The sequence below is a fragment of the Oxyura jamaicensis genome, chromosome 2, assembly GCF_011077185.1.
Source record: "Oxyura jamaicensis isolate SHBP4307 breed ruddy duck chromosome 2, BPBGC_Ojam_1.0, whole genome shotgun sequence".
NCBI classification, from domain to species: domain Eukaryota; kingdom Metazoa; phylum Chordata; class Aves; order Anseriformes; family Anatidae; genus Oxyura; species Oxyura jamaicensis.
This window is the reverse complement of record NC_048894.1, coordinates 136778276-136801458: the sequence shown is the minus strand read 5'-3', so window position 1 is coordinate 136801458 and position 23183 is coordinate 136778276. Positions and strand designations below refer to the sequence as shown.

Sequence of the window (23183 nt, the reverse complement as noted above, 5' to 3'; positions counted from 1 at the left end):
CTGAAAATCAACTACTACTATTATTAATCCTTTAGCTCAAATGGCAGTAAAACATGCAGTTCAAAATCCTATTAATGAAGCCAAACAGGGGTCAATATAAGAAAAACTGCGTTGTCAGGTGGTTTTAAAATCTTGTCTTAAAGGAATGCCTTTAAGGCAGCATAGAAAATGAAAAAAGTGGCAATGATGAGGTTGTGAACTTTATTCTTTCTTCAAGACTCTTGCATGCCTGCATGTAAAAAAATGGATTTTCGAGTTACCTAATGAAATATTCATAATCAGCTGGTAAATACATATCATCTCTCATTCTCTGGTTGTTCAGTTTGATAACCTGGGGGCTGATATACAGAAATGATAACTGTTTCACCCAAAGACAACAGGAACTGTGCTTCCAACATCTAAATTCCTGTATTTTTAAGTACCTTGGACACAAAATTGTCAGTTTTAAATTGGTAACCTTAATGTAACGAAAAAAAACCTTCACCTCAGTTACCTCCTGTGAAATGGCAAGGGCAAACTAACCCATCACCCACAGGAGGGTTGTGCAAGTAAAATGAATTTGTCTGTAGTGCTCAGATCCTAAAGCAGTAAGGAACAGAGAGGAAATATGTAATTCTTTTGTAGAGCTAGGTTCACATGTGTTAGACTGTATAAATGTTTACCTGGATTAATAGAAAAACCCAACACTGAAAAGTTGCTCACTAAATGACTGATAACAGCTCATTCTGTGTGCTGAGTAAAGATATTTAAGAAAAAAGTTACACAATTCAACAAAGTATAGTATGTACACACAAGAGAGATGATTTATGATGGCACAGGTATATATAGGTCTATTTTCTATCTTTCAATACAAACTTAATTATATTCTACATAGTACTGTAGTTATAAATACATAATTCACAACATAGATAATAGTAACAGTTTAATTTGCAGGAGTCTGTGATTCTTCTGGAGTCAGAGTTCAAGTCACTTAAGTCTTTTTAACTAAATCCTAATGAACAGTCATACTAAACCACTTATATTCTGTATTAAAGAAACACAATATAAGTATTATTTTCATGTTTGCAGTGTTAGCATTTTAGATTATATGAATTTGTAGTGCCAGGTATCCAGATTCCAAAGAACCCAAGAGAAGGCAGATCATTAAAATCTCCAAAAACAATTTAAAAGTCAGCTTTTATAAACATACTTCAGTAAATTCTAAAATCTCAATTGTTCAAGAGCTCGAAGCAGGTTGTTTACATTTTATTGGAAATTTGCCAAACTCAGGCTTCTAGAGGGGGTAAAACTTCGATAATGACCTTGAAAAGAAAATAATCAGGCCTTAAACCTATGACTGACCCGGGACTGACCATTCCTCAACTATGATTTCAATTCAGGGTAACGATGGGAGGAAAATTTCACATTCATCAGCAAGCAATACAACATTTTTCTGATCTAATTGTGTGTATACATGTGTGTATCTATAAATAGATTACGTTATGAAAACAGAGCTTAAAGTCAATGCTTACCTGGTCCATTAAGGAAGTCTTTAATTTGTACTGTGATAAGAGGAGGTGGAATACCACTTTTAGCATCTACTTCTCCCGCTACTGTTTGCAACCAAATCTTGCAATAATCCAGAGCTTCTGGTAGAGTCTTTCCAGGGTCTAGAGGTGATAATGATCATATTCATTAACGATATTCCAGGAATATGATACATAACAAAATGCTACATAACAAAGTCGTTAAGTAAAACTGAGAAGTTTAAAATGTATACACAGTAGATAAAATTCCTAATACAGCATTTGTGCTGACATAGATAGTGCATGTGTTTAACAATGTATGTATACATATGCAAGAGAGCAAATCCAGTATCACATAAAATGAAAAAAAAAGCAAAAATACCAAGTGAAATATGAGTAAAAGATATTACCATCCCAAGACAACTTTAAATAGCAGTTAAACTGATCTTTTGTTAGCAGTACTATTTAGAAGAGAATCAGCAATCAAAAATCACTTTCTAGACTGTATTTTCATTACCATGTAAGAAAAAAGTAACAGCAAGATAAAGTTTAAGAGATCAAAATGCTAACAGATCTCAAGGACAAAGCACAATGATATGGGAGTTATATCATTCTCTTCAGAGTTTCACTCACACAGCATGTTTAGCTTCTAAAAACAGTAGCTATTCTTGGATAGCATCTTGAATGGTATTCCTTTGATCAGTCCATAATATCACACAAGTACATGAAAATTAATTTCCTCCAAGTGGTATTCCTTTCTTTATTTTCTGCATATCACAGATGGCAAAAGCAGTGCTGTAGATAGGCTTTTTATTCTTTAGCAACTTATGACCTTTGTTACAATAATCCTGAATTCTGGTACTACACATCTTAAATTCTAAATACTCCATTATTCCTTAATATCAAGAATGCTACTTAAATTATCAAATATCTGCCTCACCCTTAAAGATTTAAGATTTTCTTGATTAAAGTTCATCTCTCCCATTTTCAGACAATTAAAAATTGTTAGAATTTTTTTATTTCAGTGTTACTCAATAGATTCCTTTCAAGAACAGTATTTACATACCCACTATTATACTCAACATATGGTATCGTGGTATCACAGTCATATGTGGACTGGGTATATAAAGTCAGCTTTGGAATTTGTATTTCTTGACCTTATCATGTGATTCATATAAAACTTGGCACATACAAACCCTTATGTGATTTCAAAGAACCTACTGAAACCAATTGATCATGACTTTAGATCTATATGGAAAAGATCAAAAGTTAGCACATTCTTCTGTTTTTATTTGATCAATTTTCAGGCAATGACTTTACAGCAGTATTTGTACTGCATGGCATATACATTACAGCCTTTCCTTCCCTTTATTCCCACTATACATTTATAAAGTCAGCTCTCAACAGTTATTTAAGAGCTGTCACTGCATACAACAGATTTGTATATTTTCCATGTGAATTTCTACATTTTTATGGTTCTCAGCCCTTTTCTTTAATTACACTAACCAGAATTGTATGGCACACTCTCTTTTCTGTAGTAACTGCTTTAGGGAATTTCTTTTTCCTGTGTCTGGATTTTGCCTAGCATACTGAAAATTATTTTATTTTATTTTTATTTTTATTTTTTTACCACTGAGGTACACATTTTTTTCCAAAATATAGTTTTGTAGTTGTTCCAAGCAATGATCTCAAACTTGGATCTATACTGGGATCTATTTTGTTTTGCACTGGTAGCTCATCATAAACAGTATACTAATGTTTTTCAGAACATATAGCACTGTAAAAATTACATTGTGCAATGCGCATCACTAAGTCGCTTGATCTTTTTATTTTATATACTGTTCCTTCAGAAATACTAATGTAAACATTGAGGTTTGCTAATACGGAGTAAAATATTACAATATGCTATTATTTTGTCTCATTTCTGAACGATTGTGCCATACTTTATATAACAACCTAGATCAACCTCTAGAAATTAAGAAATTCCAGTAAATTTAGTCAAACATTGCTTTTTCAGAATACACTTACAGGTATTCCTATTATCCTAAGACACATTTTTGTTATAAAACAGCTAATAATCATTTCACAGTTGTAGTTGTTCAAAGATGAAAATTTAATTAATGAAAGGAACGTACATAGCAGAAAATCCTTGCATGATGTAATACATTAGCTATACAAATACCAGCCTCAGGGCGCTGTATTGCAGAATGTAAGCACAGAATCAAAAATAAATAAATAAAAAATAAAGGAGCCATTGGGCTCTTGGAAGATTATTTTGCTCTGTTATGTCTCCAAGGTGTGCAGCACCATCATCACCCCTTCAGTACCTGGGACATATTAGGACTGGGACACAGGAATAGTGAGAAAGACCTCAGAATTTACACATTAGGAACACAATGCAGACACCTCAACACACAAAACTAGCCCAAGACCAACAAAATGTATTACTTTTAACCCAGCACTGGCCTTACAGAGTTCATTTTTTTTTTCTTTTTTAATTTTTACCTTTTTTTTTTTTTATTGCAGGTGGAACCATGCTATGATGAAACAGATAATTCTGGAAGCAGGACAGCTGCATTGTCACAGTTCAGCATCTGAGGTAATAATTTTGAAGGGCCATGCAAAGAATGAGTTTGAGTGTTTCCAAGCCCATGGCATGGTTTATTAGGACCTGCATGACAGACTTGACTTTACATCTAAGTACATCAGGCATGGATCAATAAATAATTTTTTATACAAGGGGAAGAAAGCTAAATTCCAGAGGTTTCAAAACTGTCCATACAAGTGCTTATCTCAAAAACTTGAAGGAAGTTCTAAAGAGGAGCTACTAAATGTATCTGGGAAGGACAACTTCATTTACGTTGAAGGTCAAAAGAGTAAAATATGTATATCCTGGTTAACAAAAAATCTTCTAAGTTAGAAAACAGCAAATATGTTTTTTATAGGATTGAGGATCAGGAAAAGAATAAAACAATATAAACAAATAAATAAATTCCTATGCCACTGGGCAGAGGAATCACCAGAGAAGCAATAGAATGAAAAAAAAAAAAAAAAAAAGAGAAAATCTAGGCTGAAAAGTAAGGAATTCCTGATGGGGAGAGCTATTAGGAAAAGGACTCTTCTCCCTCAAGGAAATGATGGAAATGTTCAAAATGTTTAAAAATACACTTGACAGAACACTATAAAATATACAATAGGGAACAATTATGCATCAGCAGGGAACTGGTCTGAATAATGTATTATAATAGGTCATTTCCATTTCCATTTTCTATGATTCTCCCAAAAATCAACACTTAAATTTGCAGTTATTTGTATAAAGAAAATGCTGGAGAAAACCCAAGGGATGCATATATAAGCAAAAGGAGAGGCTAGAATTACTCCGCAGCAAGCCAAGAGAGAGAAAAGAAAGGCTTGAAAAGCGAAGAGTGGTGAAGACGGCCAGAAATTCTATCCTCTGCACGATGTGAAAAATTTGTCTGGGACAGCAAAAGAGAAATGGTGGGACAACTATCACAGATCGACAACCAAGAGTGTAATTTAAAATCTGTAAGGCTGAAAAGCTGCGAGACCTTGAATATTTCCACATTGTTTTCCTTTAGTATTATTATTATTCAAATGAAATATATATATATCTCTCTGGCTATTTTTGAATCCTCCAAACATTCAAAGCCACTTTTAGTCCTGGTAAGTTCCAGACCTCGTCTCTAAAATTCAGAGTTTATGAAGTAACTTCCTAGACTCAATTTGGATTTGCAAGTTTTGATTGCAGTTACCTCCCCCTCATTCTCATGCTAATAGGAGACAGCAAAACCCAAACTTTTGAGGGGGGAAAGGAAAGGATGGAGGCAGGAGAAATTTCACATCTTGAAGATTTTCATTTTTCAAAACATGTTTTTTGACCCTGTTTTTACCTGACACCCAGGGCACCCTGGGGGAACAGCCCAGGGCAGGCGTTTGCAGGGGGACCGGGCTACCGAGCGACTTGGCCCCTCCAGCTGGAACCTCACCCAGGCCGAATGAGATCTCCAACAGGCTTTTATTTCAATGGATGAATCATGGCTTGGTTTGCAGTCAATTTTGCAAGCCAGTACGATGCTGCAATCTCCTCTGCATTTCCAACTCCAAAGTGGGACGTTTCATCTTATTTTAAAAATGGTTTCCATTGGTATTCAGTGAACTTAAATGGGAAAACATTTCTGTGAGCGTACTCACAAGTGCTGTGTCAGGAAGTTCCCAAATGAGCATTTACAGTGACCCAAGGCATGCACACTCCTGGGCCAGCTTATCCTTACTGGTGGGGCTGCACACCCTTACGTCCCTGGATGCTGGTGCACTGGACGATAAATATACTCAGAGGGGAGGGAACAGGTGATACTCCAGCAGAAGTCCCTCAATGCTGTGCTAAGAAACAGCTTTAAATCCTCTTTCTGCTTCGGAGGAAGCACAAGCTGACAGGGAGGCAGTGAATGAGACTTCCTGCCAGATCCAGCCTGTGTTTCTCTCCATTCAGCCTGGGCTTTTTCATTAGATCAGAGGTTACATGTGGTCTTAGCTACTGCATCTGCTCTTCATGGACCCCCTGCCATCAAAGGCGTGGGTGTAAAAAAAAATAAAATTAAAGGCAAAAAAAAGAGAGAATAATTTTGGACGGCCTCACAATGGCTATTTTTTTTGCAAATGCTTCACTGGAGGAAGTTGAAGAAATTCCATGCATAACACATATTTATTTGGAAATTTCTCTCCTTTATAATGGCCAAGCAGCACAACCTCCTCTTTGAAAATAAACAAACAAACAAATAGAAAAAAGATTTTTCAAGAATGCCCAGAGCACAATGCTCAGGAAATGAGGCAATTTTGTATCTGGATTACATTACCTGAAACAAAGCAAATAAAAGTTTAAAAAAATATTTATAAAAGCAGCTTATGAGATTACATTAAAAACAATTGCACCCACTTTTATTTAAGTGGAAATGGCCAACGCTCTGTTAGCAAAAACTAACGGCTAGCAGATGCCATTTTTTTAAAACGTAGGATGAGCAACGAATAAAAAGGGTTGTTTTATAGTATTTTTTAGGCTACCTACAAAGGATCTTACAAGTCAACTCAGGGAACAGCTAGTCTTTTTAATGACATTTATTGAGGGTTTAATATTTAACCCATTAATTTATTTACTTTGATTTGAAGTTCTCATACCTGGCACTAAGTACCATAATCATAATCAAGCTGTGCGAGTACAAAAATAATTTAAAACACAAATGAAGCAGCTTAGCACAACCATAATAAAACAGAGCTAACATTATAACAACCTAGTAACTTTCCTCCTCCTCCAGACTGACTTGCCAGTGGACGTGCTTTGAGAGAAAGACTGAGGAAATTGAAAGCACAGCCACTAGTCTTTAGCTCCAAGGCAGGCAAATGCTCCCAGATACAGACACAGGCCTGCTGGAAATGTGTTACTGCTAACTGATAATTGACAAGCTAATAGTACTTAGCTTTTAAATATTCTATTTCCCCCAATTTTCTTCTCATGTACTTATTGCTTTCATCTTTTGGAGTAAGCAAAAAACAACCCCAGACACGGCTAGTGAACAGAAGAACCAAGTTCTTTGGAAGAAACTCAGTGTTTTAGCCACTGTGCAATACCCTCTCACACATAAAAGAGTGATAGCTTACTGTAAAAATCCTGAATTTTAAGCTCCATTAACTTGAAATCTTCAAAAAAAAAAATCCTTACCCCAAATAAAATGTATGTGGCTTCATAAGAGTATTAGAATCTTCACATGTTCAAAGTAGTAAATTATCACAAATTTCATTTTGTCATTAGCTCAGGATTACCTATTATTTTCTTCAGATTTCATGCTGGTGCAGTGTTACAGGATAGTTTCCCTATTTTATTCAAAGCTTTATAAAACAGACTCTCCTCAAATACCTGTTAGAAATAGCTGTAAGGTCACAGACATTCTTTGTTGACTTACAGCTGAACAACGTGATACACTTATGGAAAAGACCATAACTAGGTTTAAACTATTATCAGATTTTCTTTACTCCAAAGCACTCTTGGGAGCTACCTTCCATGAAAAAGTAAGAACTTCCTTGTTTCATAATGGAATCTTGTATTGCTTCTGCCTTTCAAGATTTGAGAGAATTGTTTTAAAAATGTAGATTCTTTGGTGAAAAGCAGTAAGGAATTATAGCACTGCATTTCATAAGACCTGAATCCACTGCAGTTGAACTAACAGTAGTTGTCTTCAGAATTACACAACAAAACTGATTCAAAACAATTTTCCAAATGTTTTAGAATAGTTCTAGAATGTTCTTATGCGGCATATATGGTATGTATACATGCACAGGATGATTTGAAATGTCACAGTTTTTATTAGCATATTTTGGATCGAATCGACATAGTTCATATACAGTTAGCTACGTAAGCTTAACCGCATTAGTATAAGTAATGAGAAACCACCCCCACAGGACTACCAATAAAACTTTGTAACAAATGACATATATTTTTTCTTCTGCCCAGAGGAGTCTTAATTTCATCAGATTGTGATGAAATTTGCCATGTTATATCTCTTGCTGTGCAGTTGCCCATCTCCATCCTGTGGTGTCATGCACACAATGTTTTCATCAGGCTTAGTTCCACTGTTAAAATGTTTTTCAAGGGGGAATATGCTCCGTTGATAACCCAGTTTAAATACATCTTTCATATTTAGCTTGTGTCCTCCTCCCCATTGTACCTTACATAACTGAGAATTAGTTGGCTTGCTGACACACAGACACAGGAAGGGAAGTTTTTTAGAGTTTAACTGGAAATATTCTTTAGCAACATTCCCTGTAAATTAAACATCATTTATGTCCTCTTCCCACCTTCCAGTCCTTAATATACAGAGGAAAAAAAAAAAAAGTCCATAGCTATTGTGCAGACGGAGAGAATCCAACTTATTTCTTTCAAATGAACTTTATATCATTCTTCATTTGGATGATACATCTCTTTCAGATAAAACTGTCAGCAAATAGTCACAATGTCATGAAAAACTGGAGTGATTGATGAAATCAACTGCAGCGACATAGAAAATGCAGTGCAACACTCCTGATGTTGTATTATATGCTATGTAATATACATAGTGTATGTATACTGATATATATACATACACACACATATATTAAAAAAATAGTTAATTGCAGTTTTGCCTCAAATATGAGTGCTAGAAATTAAAAATAGAAGTTTCCAAAGCTACATGTTACCACAATGGTATGACACCATTAATCTTGAATGATGCAATCACAAGCACAGCAGGTCTTCCTAAACAAGAGGCAATAAAAACTTTATACTGCCTATTTTGTTGTGCAAATTAGCATATGACTTTAAGTGTTTAAGTGTGGATTAGTTTTATTAACTTACTAATACATTTAGGGTGGTGTTTTTAGGCACTAGAACTTTGGCACCCACCTCTCAAACTCTATTAAAAAAAGGCATAATGCTTTGGCAGAAAGCACAGGATTCTGCCTGATACAGGATTTAAGTATTTATTACTGCCCACAAAAGCAGCAGGATGAGACCAGAACTTCTGCGTTTACATCATGTCTGACTCCCACCTCCACACTGTTTTACCTTTGCCCGGCACAAAGACAAAAAGCCAAAGAAAAGGATGAGACCCATGTAGGACTAATCTCTGGTTCTCCAAGACCTTTCCAGCTCTCTAGCTGGTGAGCTAGGAGCTCTCAGGCCATATGTTCCTATCATCTTTACTACTTGCACTTCTTGCCATGCTTCTGTGCTCTCTGATCCACCTACAATTTGTAGGAAGACTTTATTGCTTTGTAGCTCCCATAGGTACAAAGGTAGTGAAAGACTTTGGAAGTTAACGGTAGCAGCAGAATGGAGAGAACTTTGCCCAGTTTATTGGAAATGCAATAGCAGCTTGTACAAGGACACATTTGCATGTCTCAGACACGAAAACAAAGTAGTGACTTAATGAAGCTGTGATCTTAAATTGACAACTATTCCCACTGCCCTTCAAGCTTTGCTTTGTTAATTGATTTGTTAATTCTTTTCCTATTAATTATTACAATGATAATCTTTTATATGGTATTTGACAAATAAACATGGGAATCTGAAGTAAACTCATGACACAACTATGTTTCCCTCAAGGAAGAATAGCAACAGCAAAGGCAGATGAAAATGGAGGATTTTCATCTGGCATTCTCTCATTCAAATATGGCATTCTCTGCCATATTTTCTTCTATTTTAAGTATTTTCTCTCCAGCTGTCTATTCTTCCTCACTATATAATCCTTTTAAAAGTTCCACTATCATTTAGATTTCTGGAAAAAGTTAAGATTTATCAAAAATAGCATTTACTAGTCTTTAATGGCATCCATTAGTCCAAACACATGGCTTTAATCCCAATTTTCAAAAGATACAATCTATACAATCTCATTCAGTAGAGATTCAGTATAGCTGCATAAAAAAGATATTATACTTTATGTAACTCGTGTGCTGTATGAAATCTGGCATGAAAAAACTAGCAATGTTTTTTATCTACAACTCTCATTCAGTGAACAACTTAAAATAGAACAACAAAAAAAAAACAAACAAAAAACTTCTCTAGCTATTTTTTCATCAAATTTCTGCACCCTCAGGTACATTTTTTTTTTTTTTCATAACAGTTTGTAGAGTAATGATGCATCTCATTAAATTCTTATACTCAGTACTGGCTGTCAGACAAATGAATTACAATCATTTGATTTCTCTCTTCATAAGACACAAGACAGAAAAAGAATTTTTCTGAAATTTTCCACTAAGCAGTATTCTGGTCTTTCTTATTATAAACTTTGCATATGAAAAGAAAAGAAAAAAGAAGTAAATTCATTAAAAGCCTGTATCTCAGCTGAATGAAAACTTAAAATAGATGACATCATTAGATGCCTTGGAACATCATTATAATTTTCTTATAGATCATTATCAAAACACCAGGTGCTTCTAAAATGTTAATTCTTTAAATTTTATCAGTATTTTAATTTGGGGAAATATTGTGATAGTCAGCCTTATGAAATGCTTTTTTAAATGAAATCTGCTTGACTTACAACTCTTCTGTAAAAAACACTGAGAAGTAATGGAACAGTCCCTATGACAATCTGGTGCTGAGAAAGTAACACTGAGGAACAGGATGAAATGGTTGCTGAAAGGTTCAAACTTAATTAATTTCAAATGTTTTTAATGCTCGACTAATCTAGCTGTGGTGTATAATCCTTAAAAAATGAATATTTACTGACTGATTTCTAAAGATGTCCTAGAAGTCCACCAGTTGTTTTCTCTTCCATCTCTCCAGAAACTAAGAAGTGTAATTATTTTGACATTTATACTCAGGAATGAATGTTAAATGATCTTACCTGTACACTTGTAGTCTGAGGCTACTCCCTTAAGACCAGCATCAAACACTGATATTTCTACCTTCTGCTTTCTGTGGTGGCAGCTGAGGAGCACAGAGGGCTGTGACACAACGAGGTAGAGAAATGGTTGCAGCTCTATGTCACCAGTTCCCCTGCGACCAGGCTGCCGAACAATAGTTATACCCAGGGCTTGTCGAGCAGATGACCTTGTGGAAGCATGCAGACTTTCCAGTGACAAAAGACCTGTTTTTCTTCCAGTAGACGGGGGAACATTGCTGTTCAAAAGATCATCTGCTGTGACGGAGGAAATGCCTGGCTGACTGGGCTTCTTGGTGTCATGGCTGCTACCTGAGCCTGCTTCTGGAAGGTTCAAGGAGCTTTTGCTTATTTTCTCACCATCTTTCTGCTCTTGTGGTGATTTTGATTTAGGTAAGGCAGTGCATGAGTAAGTCATCAGGGAGATCCGACTTGCTGTAACAAAAATGTCAAAAGGGATGAAGTTGAGGTTCTTCACAATGGAAGACTGGCGGGAGGGACGGGCAATGCGGTGCTGGCTGGTGCCACTGTGCTGCTCGATCTGAACGATTCTGATCTTAACGCTGTCACTGCCAATTCCACTGTCTTGTGCTCCACTGTAACGTGAAGAAGTCTCAACTGTTCCCCCATCAGACACGTCCATTTTTTTCTGCTCTTGCTTGGAAACCTGCAAAGGAAAATATTATATTAGCTTATGATATCCATATCCCAACTGTTTCCATTTCAGTGGCAGCAAACAATCACTATATAAACATGATGTCAAAAAAGAGAATTATAAAAAATATCTGCCAAGTTAACTTTAACAGAGTAATCACTCATGAAAACACAGCAGGTGTCTGTTCCAATGAAATGATGACTCACAACAGATGAAGTGCCAAAAGAACATGTGAAGGAAAAAAATAAAGATTTCTAGGCTTACAATTCATTTTTTTAAAATGGTTCCTTATATGCTAAAGATTCTACAATAAATATATAGATTAATATGAAACCATATCTCTATAAAAGAATACATTGTAAATAAAAAGCCTAGTCATAACTATTTTCTAGTTCTGAGCACTGATGCTCAAGGAGTACTCCTTGGCACTAAAATATTTTACTGTGATAACATGAAAGAGATAGCAATATTAATCTACTGCAAAATCACAAAAAGATAAAATAGAAATTGTAAGCTGAAAAGTGTAAATATTGTATTGTAGAACTAATATTTTTCTTAGAGTTATGGAAATGACAGCTAACTTACATAAAACACCAAAGTTGGAGGAAACATCACACAATATCTATAGACAGCCCCTGTGATGGGGTATGAGTTCTCAGCTAAGGCTCACCAAGCATAATCTTGGCTGTGACATCCACAGGGTTTCAGGTGAGAAATCATTGCATATAGAAGTATTTCGAAAATAAAACATACACCACTGAATAAACTTAAAATAACTTCCATTGTAGGAAGTAAAACAATGAAACGAAACTGATTTGCAGAGCTTACTATCCAGGAACAGGATACACTTGCAAATACTGCTGCTGAAGCAAGCAGAAATCCTACAAAGAACTTGAGGATAAGGTGGGGAGCATATATGCAAAAATATTTGGAAAGAAAAAAAATTGCATAAATTCAATAATAATAATAATAACAGTAATGATGATGGAAGACCAGCTCCTGTGATTCACGTGACTTTAGAGTCATGCATTACCATGGGTAGCTTCCACAGAATTACTAGCACTTCCATCTGTGCTGCCCAGAAGAAGCGTTTCTGCTCCGCTTAGTAGAAGAGTTACCATAAGAAATGCCCTACTCAGTCAGATGTATGACCCATCCAGCAGAGTATGCCGTTTCTAACAGCACCAGGAGGAGACCCTACTAAGAGAGATGGGATGCTGGCCTCTTACTGCAATTTGTTCCCCTTCTACTCCTTAAGCATCCATAGCTGCTCCATTTGGGATGCCGGTGGGTACATGCCTGTGTAGTCCTTCTAGTGACACTTTCTGGACTTCTTGTCATGATTCCTCCACTTCCTTTTTGAATATGCTGACACTGTCTGGCCTCCACAAGCTTCTGGGGCAGCAAATTTCAAAATCTGTATTCAGTTTAAACTAATCTCCTACTAGTTCTAATGTGTGTCCCCAGTTTTTTGTAGTGTAGGATTTGAACAACTGTTTCATGGTCAGCTTTGTCAGTGCTGTTATGACTTTGTAAAACTTGATCATATCCCCCCTCAACCTTCTCCTCTCAGGACAGTAGGGTCCCAGCCTTTTGGGTCTCTCTTCACAAAGCAACTGCTCCAGCACCTTTAATCATTTTAGTTTCCTCTCTCTGATTTGTCTAACTCCACTATGAATTTCTTGAGCACTCTACACAGCTTTCAAGAAATAGGATCACTATAGTTTTATATAGCAGCAAAACGATGCATTGTATCTTGCTCTCCATCTCCAAACTGACTATGTCCAGTATTTTGCCTTTTTTTTTTTGGCTGCCACTGCACACTGACTCAATGATTTCATTTATTTTTTTTCCGGGACCTACTTCAACAGTTTCTTTTTCTCTTTTCCGTTCTAACGAATCTTTGAAAAGGGAGATATAAACTAGGACAAAACATACCTTAACTTCCATTTGAAAAATGTATGCATGAATTAAAAGAACTTACAAAACTTACCAGCAACTACAGAAATGAAGGGCAGCGATTACTGATTTTCTTCAAACTTTAGTATTTATACAGCAGTATATTTAGATTCTGCATTTACTGTTGAAAATAGGTGGTGGTGGTAGTTAAAGAAAAACTGTTTTTCTAAGGATTCCTTTACGTTGTGCTTTCTGAAACAAAGGGAGCAAACCCTCCCCCTCTATTTCTTTAAAGGCATGGCAATACTAAAGAAAGTATTACAAAGGAAATCCTAAAACAGAACCATTAACTAGCTGAGATTTTCTTTGAAAATGTTTTTGCCAGCTCTGGTTACAATCTTTTCAGATTCACTCACGTACATATTTTTCAAATAACCAATAAACTTTCTTGTGGCTGATTTCTATGACAGACTCATATCACTGACTTGTAAAAGTGATAGCACTTTTAATGCAGCCTCTGTAAAAATAACTGGAAACCATTCTAATGAATTACAACGTTATAAGCCAAGAAACTGTGACCTCTCCTGATATCCTAGCAAGGTCGGACTATTTACACCTCAGCCTCTCTGTTTGATAAACCAGAACGTGCTTTGTCCGTATCTTGTGGTGATGGTACTTTCAAAATGGCATAGATGGTTTTATTGTTCATGCATTCAGGGCAAGCAAACGGGAGGAAGCTGTGGAATGCTCTTGCCATCATTTCATGGAAATACGGCCTGAAATGAAGTAGAGGGCATATGCTGTTAAACTCAGAAGTTCTTAATTACTCCAAAGCCTTCCTTTCAGCACTATGAAAAATCTTTTTAGAGAGTATAGTTCTGCAGAGAAATACACTTTTACAGCATTGCATGATATTCTTGTTTTCCTCTATGCAGGAGTAATTTCTACAGATACCTGACATTTAAGTTATACCTAACTTTGCCAGAGGGATTGCAAATAGAATGTCAGCCACCAAACTGTAATCTTCCAGAGAGAAAAATATTGCATGTGTATAACTAAGTGAAGCGAGAAAGCATCCTACTTCTGTTTTCTGAATGGATCATCTATTCTCACATCTAAATATATTTGACTTAAAGTCTAGTTCTTTTCTTCTGCCTTGTTTTATAGCTAAGCATCTATTAAATGTGCTCCTCTGTGGGAAGCACCTCAAGGAAGGTAGGAAAGTAGCTCTACCCCCATCCCCATTCAGACCTTAGTTTCTCTGACTACTCAGTCTACTGCAAGGGTGCTAATTGGTCCCAACTGCTGAGTTTCCTGTTCTGTGGACATTCAACTAAAAGAATTACTGAGACCCCCAAATCAATTCCCACAGGTCACTGAACAGCAGTCAGATGGTAACTTCTGCTCAGTACTAAGCAGCATGCAATACGAACCAGTGCCCAAAAGGTAAAAAGCACCATATCCTATTGCAATTTTCTATGCCACCCACTCCTACAATTAAACTTTGACTTACGTATTTTCTTACCATACATATTAGAAAGGTTGGAACAAATTATTTGCTAAGCAGCTTTTATATTTTTTATATTACCGGGTACAAAATGAAGGTGCAGAAGTACCACTGGAAGTTTTTGCATCAATTTCTACTTAGTAAGCATCGAGCCTTCTCCCAGGTTTCACAGTAAACCTGAAAGTATGCCTAATAATAAACCTGGGCATCATTTAGGTATTCCTCTAATGGGATAGGAAACAAGAGGGAATGACTCTCAGGATAACTCCTCCAAAAAGATTTTTTGCTTTATTATGGAATAAATGGGCCAATACTTTAAAGATGTCAAGAACAGCAATATCAGCTTGCTGTTAGCAAATGTAATGGTAACATTTATCATTTGGCTGTATTATATCAATTCTCTTACTCTTTACATAACCCATTTAAAATGAACAATAAAAGTTTTCTTTAATTAGCTACTGGTGTGCATTAACATGATCATGATTAAACCATAAAAACCAACTGTACATTACTCTGGTCCCCTATCCCATGTGTTTTAAATTATTTTAGTTGAAAATGTACTTTGAGTCCCTTTTAAAAGTTCGACCTTCTGCTTTCAGAGAATTAAATGCATATTACTGTAGTGGAGAAGATAATGTTTCAGACCTCCAGGCATATATTAAACACACTGGCAGCACATTAGACAAAATGCTTTACTTATTAGATACTTCCTATTCTAAACAGTGTCATCAAAGGCTAAAAACAAAATCCATATAAAAGCTGCACAATGCTTCCACACAGAACCTGTGCCAAAATCCCTGTACTTTCCAACTAATGAGGAAAGGATGTGTACTCTTAACATATGAATGTAAGATTTTCCAAGCATTCACTTTAGGAAACAGGACTATTGATTCCACATGGCTTATGTTAAATGAAACTGTATTGGTAAAATAACCTTTAAGATATTTGGCATGATAACTGTAATTAAACAGTATTCAAAGGAGTAAAACAAAAGGGAATTTGGTTCCACAATGGCTAATTAAAATAAAATGAAAAAACACAGCATGTCATCTATCAAGATAAATTGTTATTGTTTAAGAACTATTTAAATACTGTTAAAATATACTTTTAGATAAAATCTGAAAGGACTGGAAAAATATTTGTGGCTTAAAAATGGATAGTTTGGCGAAGAAAAAAGTATAGGACGCTGAAATTTTATGCTGAGATAATAGCTTTAAAGCTTTGAGCATAACCAGATGGTACTTAAATCAGAGGAATTCTACAGTTTCACTGTCAGAATGAGTTGCAATATGGAAAGGTTTTCAATAGCTAGAAAAAACATGTCAAGATGATAGTTTACTTAGATCACTTCAGTGCATTTTCTCGTCTTTTCACAGTTATATATCGTATCAATACTAGACACCATAGGAAAGGTGTTGAAAGCTACACTAGTAGCTAGGGAACTGCGGCTAATTCTTCCTTTTCATGTATTGAGATAGGTAACTTCACTAGCTTAACCCCTTGAGTTCAATAGGGCATATGACATATATATCTATCTAGTGAGAGTGTGGAAATAGCATGTCCTGTAGAACACACACTGAGAAGTAAATCTTAAAATCTATGGTAAATAAACAGATTTGCTTAACAAAATTGGCGAGCAGTCCCAACTGAGGTCAGTGCAACCTTAGCCAGGTAATCCTTATTTATTTTCTATTTCGGATAAAAGTCTTCAGACAGTAGAGAGACATCTTCAAAGTTGCAGTCCATGAAGAGAGGTAGTAAAACTACCAAGGCAAACACACAAACTAATATTTGAGACCAATAATTAACACATTTTCAAATCAGAAAATGGTGTTTACAATTGACATTTTTCATTATATTTTCACTTAATCTCTCTGAAGTTTTCAAGAATAAAACAAATGTAAACACGTGCAGTTTCACTGTAAACCTTTCTACCAGTTTTATTTTCTTTTACTGGTACTTTACTGTACTTCACAGACCAATACTCTAATTAATGGATCAAACATAAGCAATATAATCTTTGGAAGTGCAACTGCTCTAGATCAAAACCATCTACATCTGCATAATTTTTCCAGCTTCTCATTTTAATTATTGTTATATAATGGCACTATTGAAGTAAAATTTCCAGCCTTCAGCATAGCCGTTCCTTAACTCTGATCAAAAACCTTCAGCCAATCATGAGATCATTCTTCACATTACATAAATTATGGAAAGAGTCACAAGTGTGAAACCACAGAATCAAAGTGCCAATCACATCTGGTACATCACTGTGACATGTGACCTAGTTTTATTTCTCTTGCTAAAAAGTAGTAGTATTTTCATGGAAATAAAAATCTTGCCTACCACACAAACTGAGCTACAATGAACAAGTTCCTTTTTTTTTTTTTTTTTTTTTTTTTTTAAATTCTGTTGAGCTTAAACTGGAATTATGAAGAAAACACTGTGTATTTTCCTTCTGGATTTATTCTACATTCTTCATCTACTTCATCAAAGATTCTCCAACAGCATATGAATTTATTTGATGTACCATTGTTTTCTATAGATCTATATTTATTTTCTTTGCTAACTTGTTTACTATTTTGTTCTACTGAACAATTTTGTTTTGATTTGAATATGAATTATATGAATGACTATAATTCTGACCACTATCAAAGTTAGTTTTTAAACTGACAAATTAATCTCACATGGGAAATATAATGAAACACACACATAAAACACTTTGGACTACTAAATTACTTTTTCTGGCCTAATAAAGTTTCTCTTAAGTTTTAAATTAAAACTTTGGTCCTGCAGTTTAATATAGACAACTTGCTTGTACTTGTATCAATGTAACAATGCAGAATGAGTTCTGTATCCAAAACATTCCTACAAAAAGGGAGCTAATAAATGAAGTCAAAACAATGCAACAGAAATATCCCATTTTTTAAAAAAATGTTTATTTCAAATAAAAGTCAAATTATTTTTTCACTTAATAATTTTCTTTTTAATCAGAATTTGCTGAAAAATAAATGATATAAATTTTAAGTGTAATGCTGTTCATGGTCTCACAGGCCTACAGAACTGTTCCTGACAGGAATTTTCAATTTTAGTTTTCATAATACTGCACGGATTATGTGAAAGATGTGATGGCTAGGAACAATACAACACAGCTTCTTTGTATAATGTTTTTCTAGCTCTTCAAAACTACAGTAAGAGGCTACATTCTGTTAAACACTGATCCAAATATTCATAAATCAAAGCTGTGCTGAATGTTCCAATTGTAACATGGTTATATGCAAATGCTAAATCCTTTCTAACATTACTTTTTTTTTTTTTTTTTTTAATCTTAATATAAACAGGATGCTTATTATGCTATCCTATTAAAGGCCAGTAAGAAATTTTGTGTTCAATTTCTTTTTTTTTTTTTTTTGAAGGCACACTTTCAAATTTAAAAGACCAGGCTGAAATCGGCCAGAATTCTTTGTCAAACAGTAATGTTTCCTTAATATTTTTACTAAAAGTATTGTTTTTTGTGTTATTTTTGAAAATTTAGTTTCATATTTTTTAAGTTCATATCTTTGCCTTTACATGAAAAACATCTGGAATAAAATGAATATACATATATACTTTATACACTATCAGTGTTTGTTCATTTTTTGCACATTCTTTTTTTGGTTAAGGCCAAGAAACAATATTTTTCATGGGAGTCTGCTTGCATACCTCTTGCCCAAGTTTTTTTTAAAAAAAGTAGTTGAAATTTCAGCTTGAGTTTGTATGACATTCTCTAGCATTTCAGTATTAAATTGTCAATATAAGGATAAAACTGTACCAGTCACAGTTTTAGATCACGTTTTTATGCAGAAAGATCAGTCAACTAAATTGTGCTTTAGGATTGATCTGATCTTATAGAAAGAACTTTGTCTCACCAAGCTAATTGAAAATGTCATGAGGCTGAATTAACTCACATTCACTGGTGTGCCAAATACATTATAATAACAACAACATAACAAACAACCAGTAACAAACACCCAAAGATGTGCAATTTCAAGTAATTAAGGTGTAGCTTCACAACAGAAAGACTTCTCTCAAACACTAGAAAAAGACCAGTTACTTAATTCAGAGGCCAATATGGCTGCATAAACAGGTTTTCCATCAGAACTGCCACATCACAGCCTGTGGTGGGATTCTTTTAAGTGGTGTTGCCACTGATCAGTCCTGGGAAATCACAGTGTGACTGGGTGGGATTAGGTGCAAAAAATCATGGGTCCTACACACTGATGTTTTCTTGACCAGGTGTTTCATCGTGGGTCAAAAACTTTCTCATGGGATGAGGATGTTTAAAGCAAGAACTCAATGAACATTTTTTAAATTCAGGAATTTTCATCATTTTATAATTCTAAGTATGGAAATATCTGATGATTCAGTGTTAGGACATCCGGAGATGAGAAGTTTAACAAAGTTATTTACTCCCATTGGAGTAAATTGGAATATTCTGCCAATATTCAATTCAATATTCTGCAATTCAATGTTCGAATGAAAAGATGCAGGACTAGATGCCAAATACCATAGCAGTGATTCAAAGCAGGATTCAACAAAACCTCAGGATGCTAATTTAAGCATTGTTTTCTAGGATAGAATGAATGAGTGTATGAACAATGAAATTAGTCATCACTGTAACACAGTGAAGTTAACTTATTAGTTGGCTATCATAGCATAGATTCTACCTGTAGGCCCTTAATCAAATAAACATACAGCTAAACAAACTATCCCCCAAATCATATATTTTTTTCCTTCAGATATATTAGAGCCTTTACATGTTTTGAACATCTTAAAGACAATTAAAATAACTAAAATCACAGCATATTAGAAGACGTTATGTACAAATGTTGCCCAAGTCAACAAACTTCCTTCCACATTATTTCCAGTAATGTCAGACTGAGTCAGACTACATGCCACAAACTGAAAAATCCACAGTACAGCAATCTCCAGTGAGAAATATCCAACTGTTGGCACACGATTGCTCACTGAAACGTATGCTGGGATGTTGAGTGCCTAAGGTTTTAAAGCTTCCAGATGTCTGGAAAATTATCTTTTTTCCCTTAATGTTTTTTTTAAGGTTGTTACATCTCACATGTATCAAGCCAGATACACTTGTACCTAGCCCAATGTTTGACTAAATCATGTTTCAATTTGTGTAGAGTACCTTACAAAAAGACTTCATGGGGAAGTAAAGCACATTAAGCGCCATATGAACTGAAGACCAGGAAATTAAGAGTTCCAGAATACAGTTAATTTAATCTAGGCCATCAAAAATATTCTCATTTATAACAAGCTGTTTGTCACAGCCTCTGTGTACAATTCCATGGAAGAGTGATTTTGTGTCTCCTCATTTGTGCTTAATATGGCTGTGTAAAACAGATGGTTCAGGGTCTTGAAGCACCCAAAATAATCCCAGAAAAAAAATCCAGGGAAAAGAAAGGTATTTGTTTTTGGTATGTTATATTCTGGGCACTGCCTCATTGTACTATATCTCAAGAGGAAAAGGACCAATTGTGGCAGTCCAGTTTGGAATCACTCAATTAGCCTCAAAATTACACCCTCTGAACAGTTGTCTCTCTGAACTTCCTTAAAAATAATTAAAGAAAACATTTGTAGTACTGGAGCAGGAATGAGAGGTGAGAAACACAACCCTTGTAAGTCCACTTTATTAGAAGTAAATACACAGAACTACACCTTCAGGTTTTTCTGACTGATAGAGTCTGGTAGTCTTCCAAGTGCCCTCATCTCCTCAGTGCTAGGAAGCTGGCTTCAAAGTGCCCAGCGCTCAAATCATGCTGAGATTTGACTATATACCTTACTGGAAAATCAACTGAGAATTATTACTAAAGCCATCCTGCAGTAGTCTGCCATTTTCAAAACTTCTAACTGCAGTGCTAAGATTTCATTGGAACCATCTAACACTGGGCTGGTGATGACATTTAAGAAAAGAAATGGGCCATAACATACACACTAGTTTTGTTCTCTCACTGAAAAACACTTTTGGCCTTTACCTGCTTCTATATGGTATTATTATGGCATATTATAATATATATTTAGATGTAAAAAGACTTCAGATTATTACTCAACATTATTTATATACAATGTTTTTTTCATAAAAAGAATTTTTCTAATTTTGGTTCATAAAGTTTCTTTTCCTTCACTAAGAACTTCTGTTTTCTTCTGTTTTCCTGGTTGTGGAAGCTTATTAAAATACTTTCTTAAATACTGTTCCAAGTATTATTGCTCAATTATGCAACTGCTTCGGTGGCCATGTAGAAAATATGCACTGCTGTAAATGTAAACGCACACAACATAAAACCAATATGACCATGATCCATACTTCCAAAGTATATGTGAGGTGCTGCCTTAAAGCTAGTGTTCCAAACAGCCTCCAACTCTTTCACTATATCTCCCGTTATACAAAGTACTCCTTTCCAAAGACAATTTTTAAGCTGTTGGTTCTCATTTCTAGTACTGAAAGAATAACCTTTGAAAAGCAAGCTCTGGATGGCTCATCTTCAAGAATCTCCAAACAGCTTGTACAAAGGATGGACAGAACTGCATTATTTATTCAACACATGGTAAAAAAAGACTTTTATGAATGCAATTTAAAATGCTTATCCTTTATTGTACTGCTATAGAATATTTTATCAAAAGCAATCTTGGAGGAGGTATCTTAACACTTACTCTTTGTCTCTAAAGCCTTAAGATACCAAACCTACAGTATATGCAGTGGTATGACACAGCTATGAACTCCTTTTACTCAAATCTTTCATCTACAGCAAAATAAACGGAGAAGCATAAAAATTAATGGAACAACAACAACAAAAAAAAACAGCACATAAGAGATCAATGTTCTGCTTGAGTTACTACATGAATACTAACAAGCTTTAAATGCTTACACAGATAAGCATTATTATGTACTCATATTTAAAATACATATATAAATACATATATTACAAAATGTATAGCTTTTATTTTAAAATTAGTTTTCAATTTTACAGTACCTACTGGAAAATTCTCTATCAGACTGCAGCACATAAGAACCTGGGGAATCTGCTACTGAAGCTGAGAAACACATGGAGAATACAGTGCAATATGTGCAATTTATAAAAGCTAAATTTCTGACATACATTAGTTTGTTAGCTGGGCCAAACTGATTCTTGGCACAAATCCCCATGCTATGAGGGGCTTTATCATGGACAAACCCGGACAAATAGTGAGGCACTCAGCTCAAACCAGCCTATTGAGTAATTACTTTGTATGAACACCAGAGATTCAGTACACGTAACAGGTAAAAATCACGTGTTCTATGTGTAATGAACATTTATCTGGGGAAAACGCCTTATTGCCAGATAGATTTATGAATAATGAAACAAGAGATTTTCAAAAGCATATAGATCAGGTAGATGACCATATCCCAGTGAAAGACAACAACAGATTGGCAAAATGTTATTTGTGATTCCAAATCTTTCTTACTCTCTTCTCTCCACGTTTTCGAAGCCTATGAATCACCAAAATTGATTGACCTTTATCAGCAGAATTTTGGAGACCAGATTACATATTCCAGTGGGAAACCAAAGAAGAGATACAAATTACTTCAAGATCACTGATGAAGTTCTCCAAACAAACACTTAATTACACCTATAGCTACGTGAAAAGAAGATGCCTGACTTGCTAAAATACTACATTAATTCACTGCTCTTCAGATGAGTTTGATGAAATCTGTAGGAAGGATCCCTAACTCAGTAAATCCACTTGATTTTTAGAATCATAGAATCACATAGGTTGAAAAGGACCTTCAAGATCACCAAAAAAAAACATCAACTTGACCTCATCACTAACCCACGTCCCGCAGTGCCATGTCCACACATCTGTAATACTTCCAGGGATGAGAACTCTACCACTTCCCTGTGCAGCCCATTCCAATGCTTCACATCTTCTCTGTGAATAAGTTCTTCCTAATATCCAATCTAAAACTCCCCCAGCACAACTTTAGACATTTCCCTCACTTCCTATCACTTGTCACCTGAGAAAAGAGACTGACACCCTCCTCACTGCAACCTCCTTTCAGGTAATTGTAGGGAGTGATGAGGTCTCCCCTCAGCCTCCTTTTCTCTGGACTAAAGAATTCTAGCTGCTACTCATAAATCTTGTTTGCTAGTCCCTTC

At 35.2% G+C, this 23183-nt stretch overlaps 1 protein-coding gene across 8 annotated transcripts in view; it reads right to left on the bottom strand.

Moving 5' to 3' along the window:
- VPS13B (vacuolar protein sorting 13 homolog B) overlaps positions 1-23183 on the bottom strand; it is a 468066-nt gene that overhangs the window by 110269 nt on the left and 334614 nt on the right. For all 8 annotated transcript variants that reach the window (XM_035319261.1, XM_035319264.1, XM_035319260.1 and 5 more), the window contains 2 exons: positions 10898-11600; positions 1512-1649 (listed from right to left, as the gene is read on the bottom strand). In XM_035319261.1, the coding sequence (XP_035175152.1) occupies positions 1512-1649; positions 10898-11600 (841 nt within the window). The remainder of the gene's footprint in view (positions 1-1511; positions 1650-10897; positions 11601-23183) is intronic.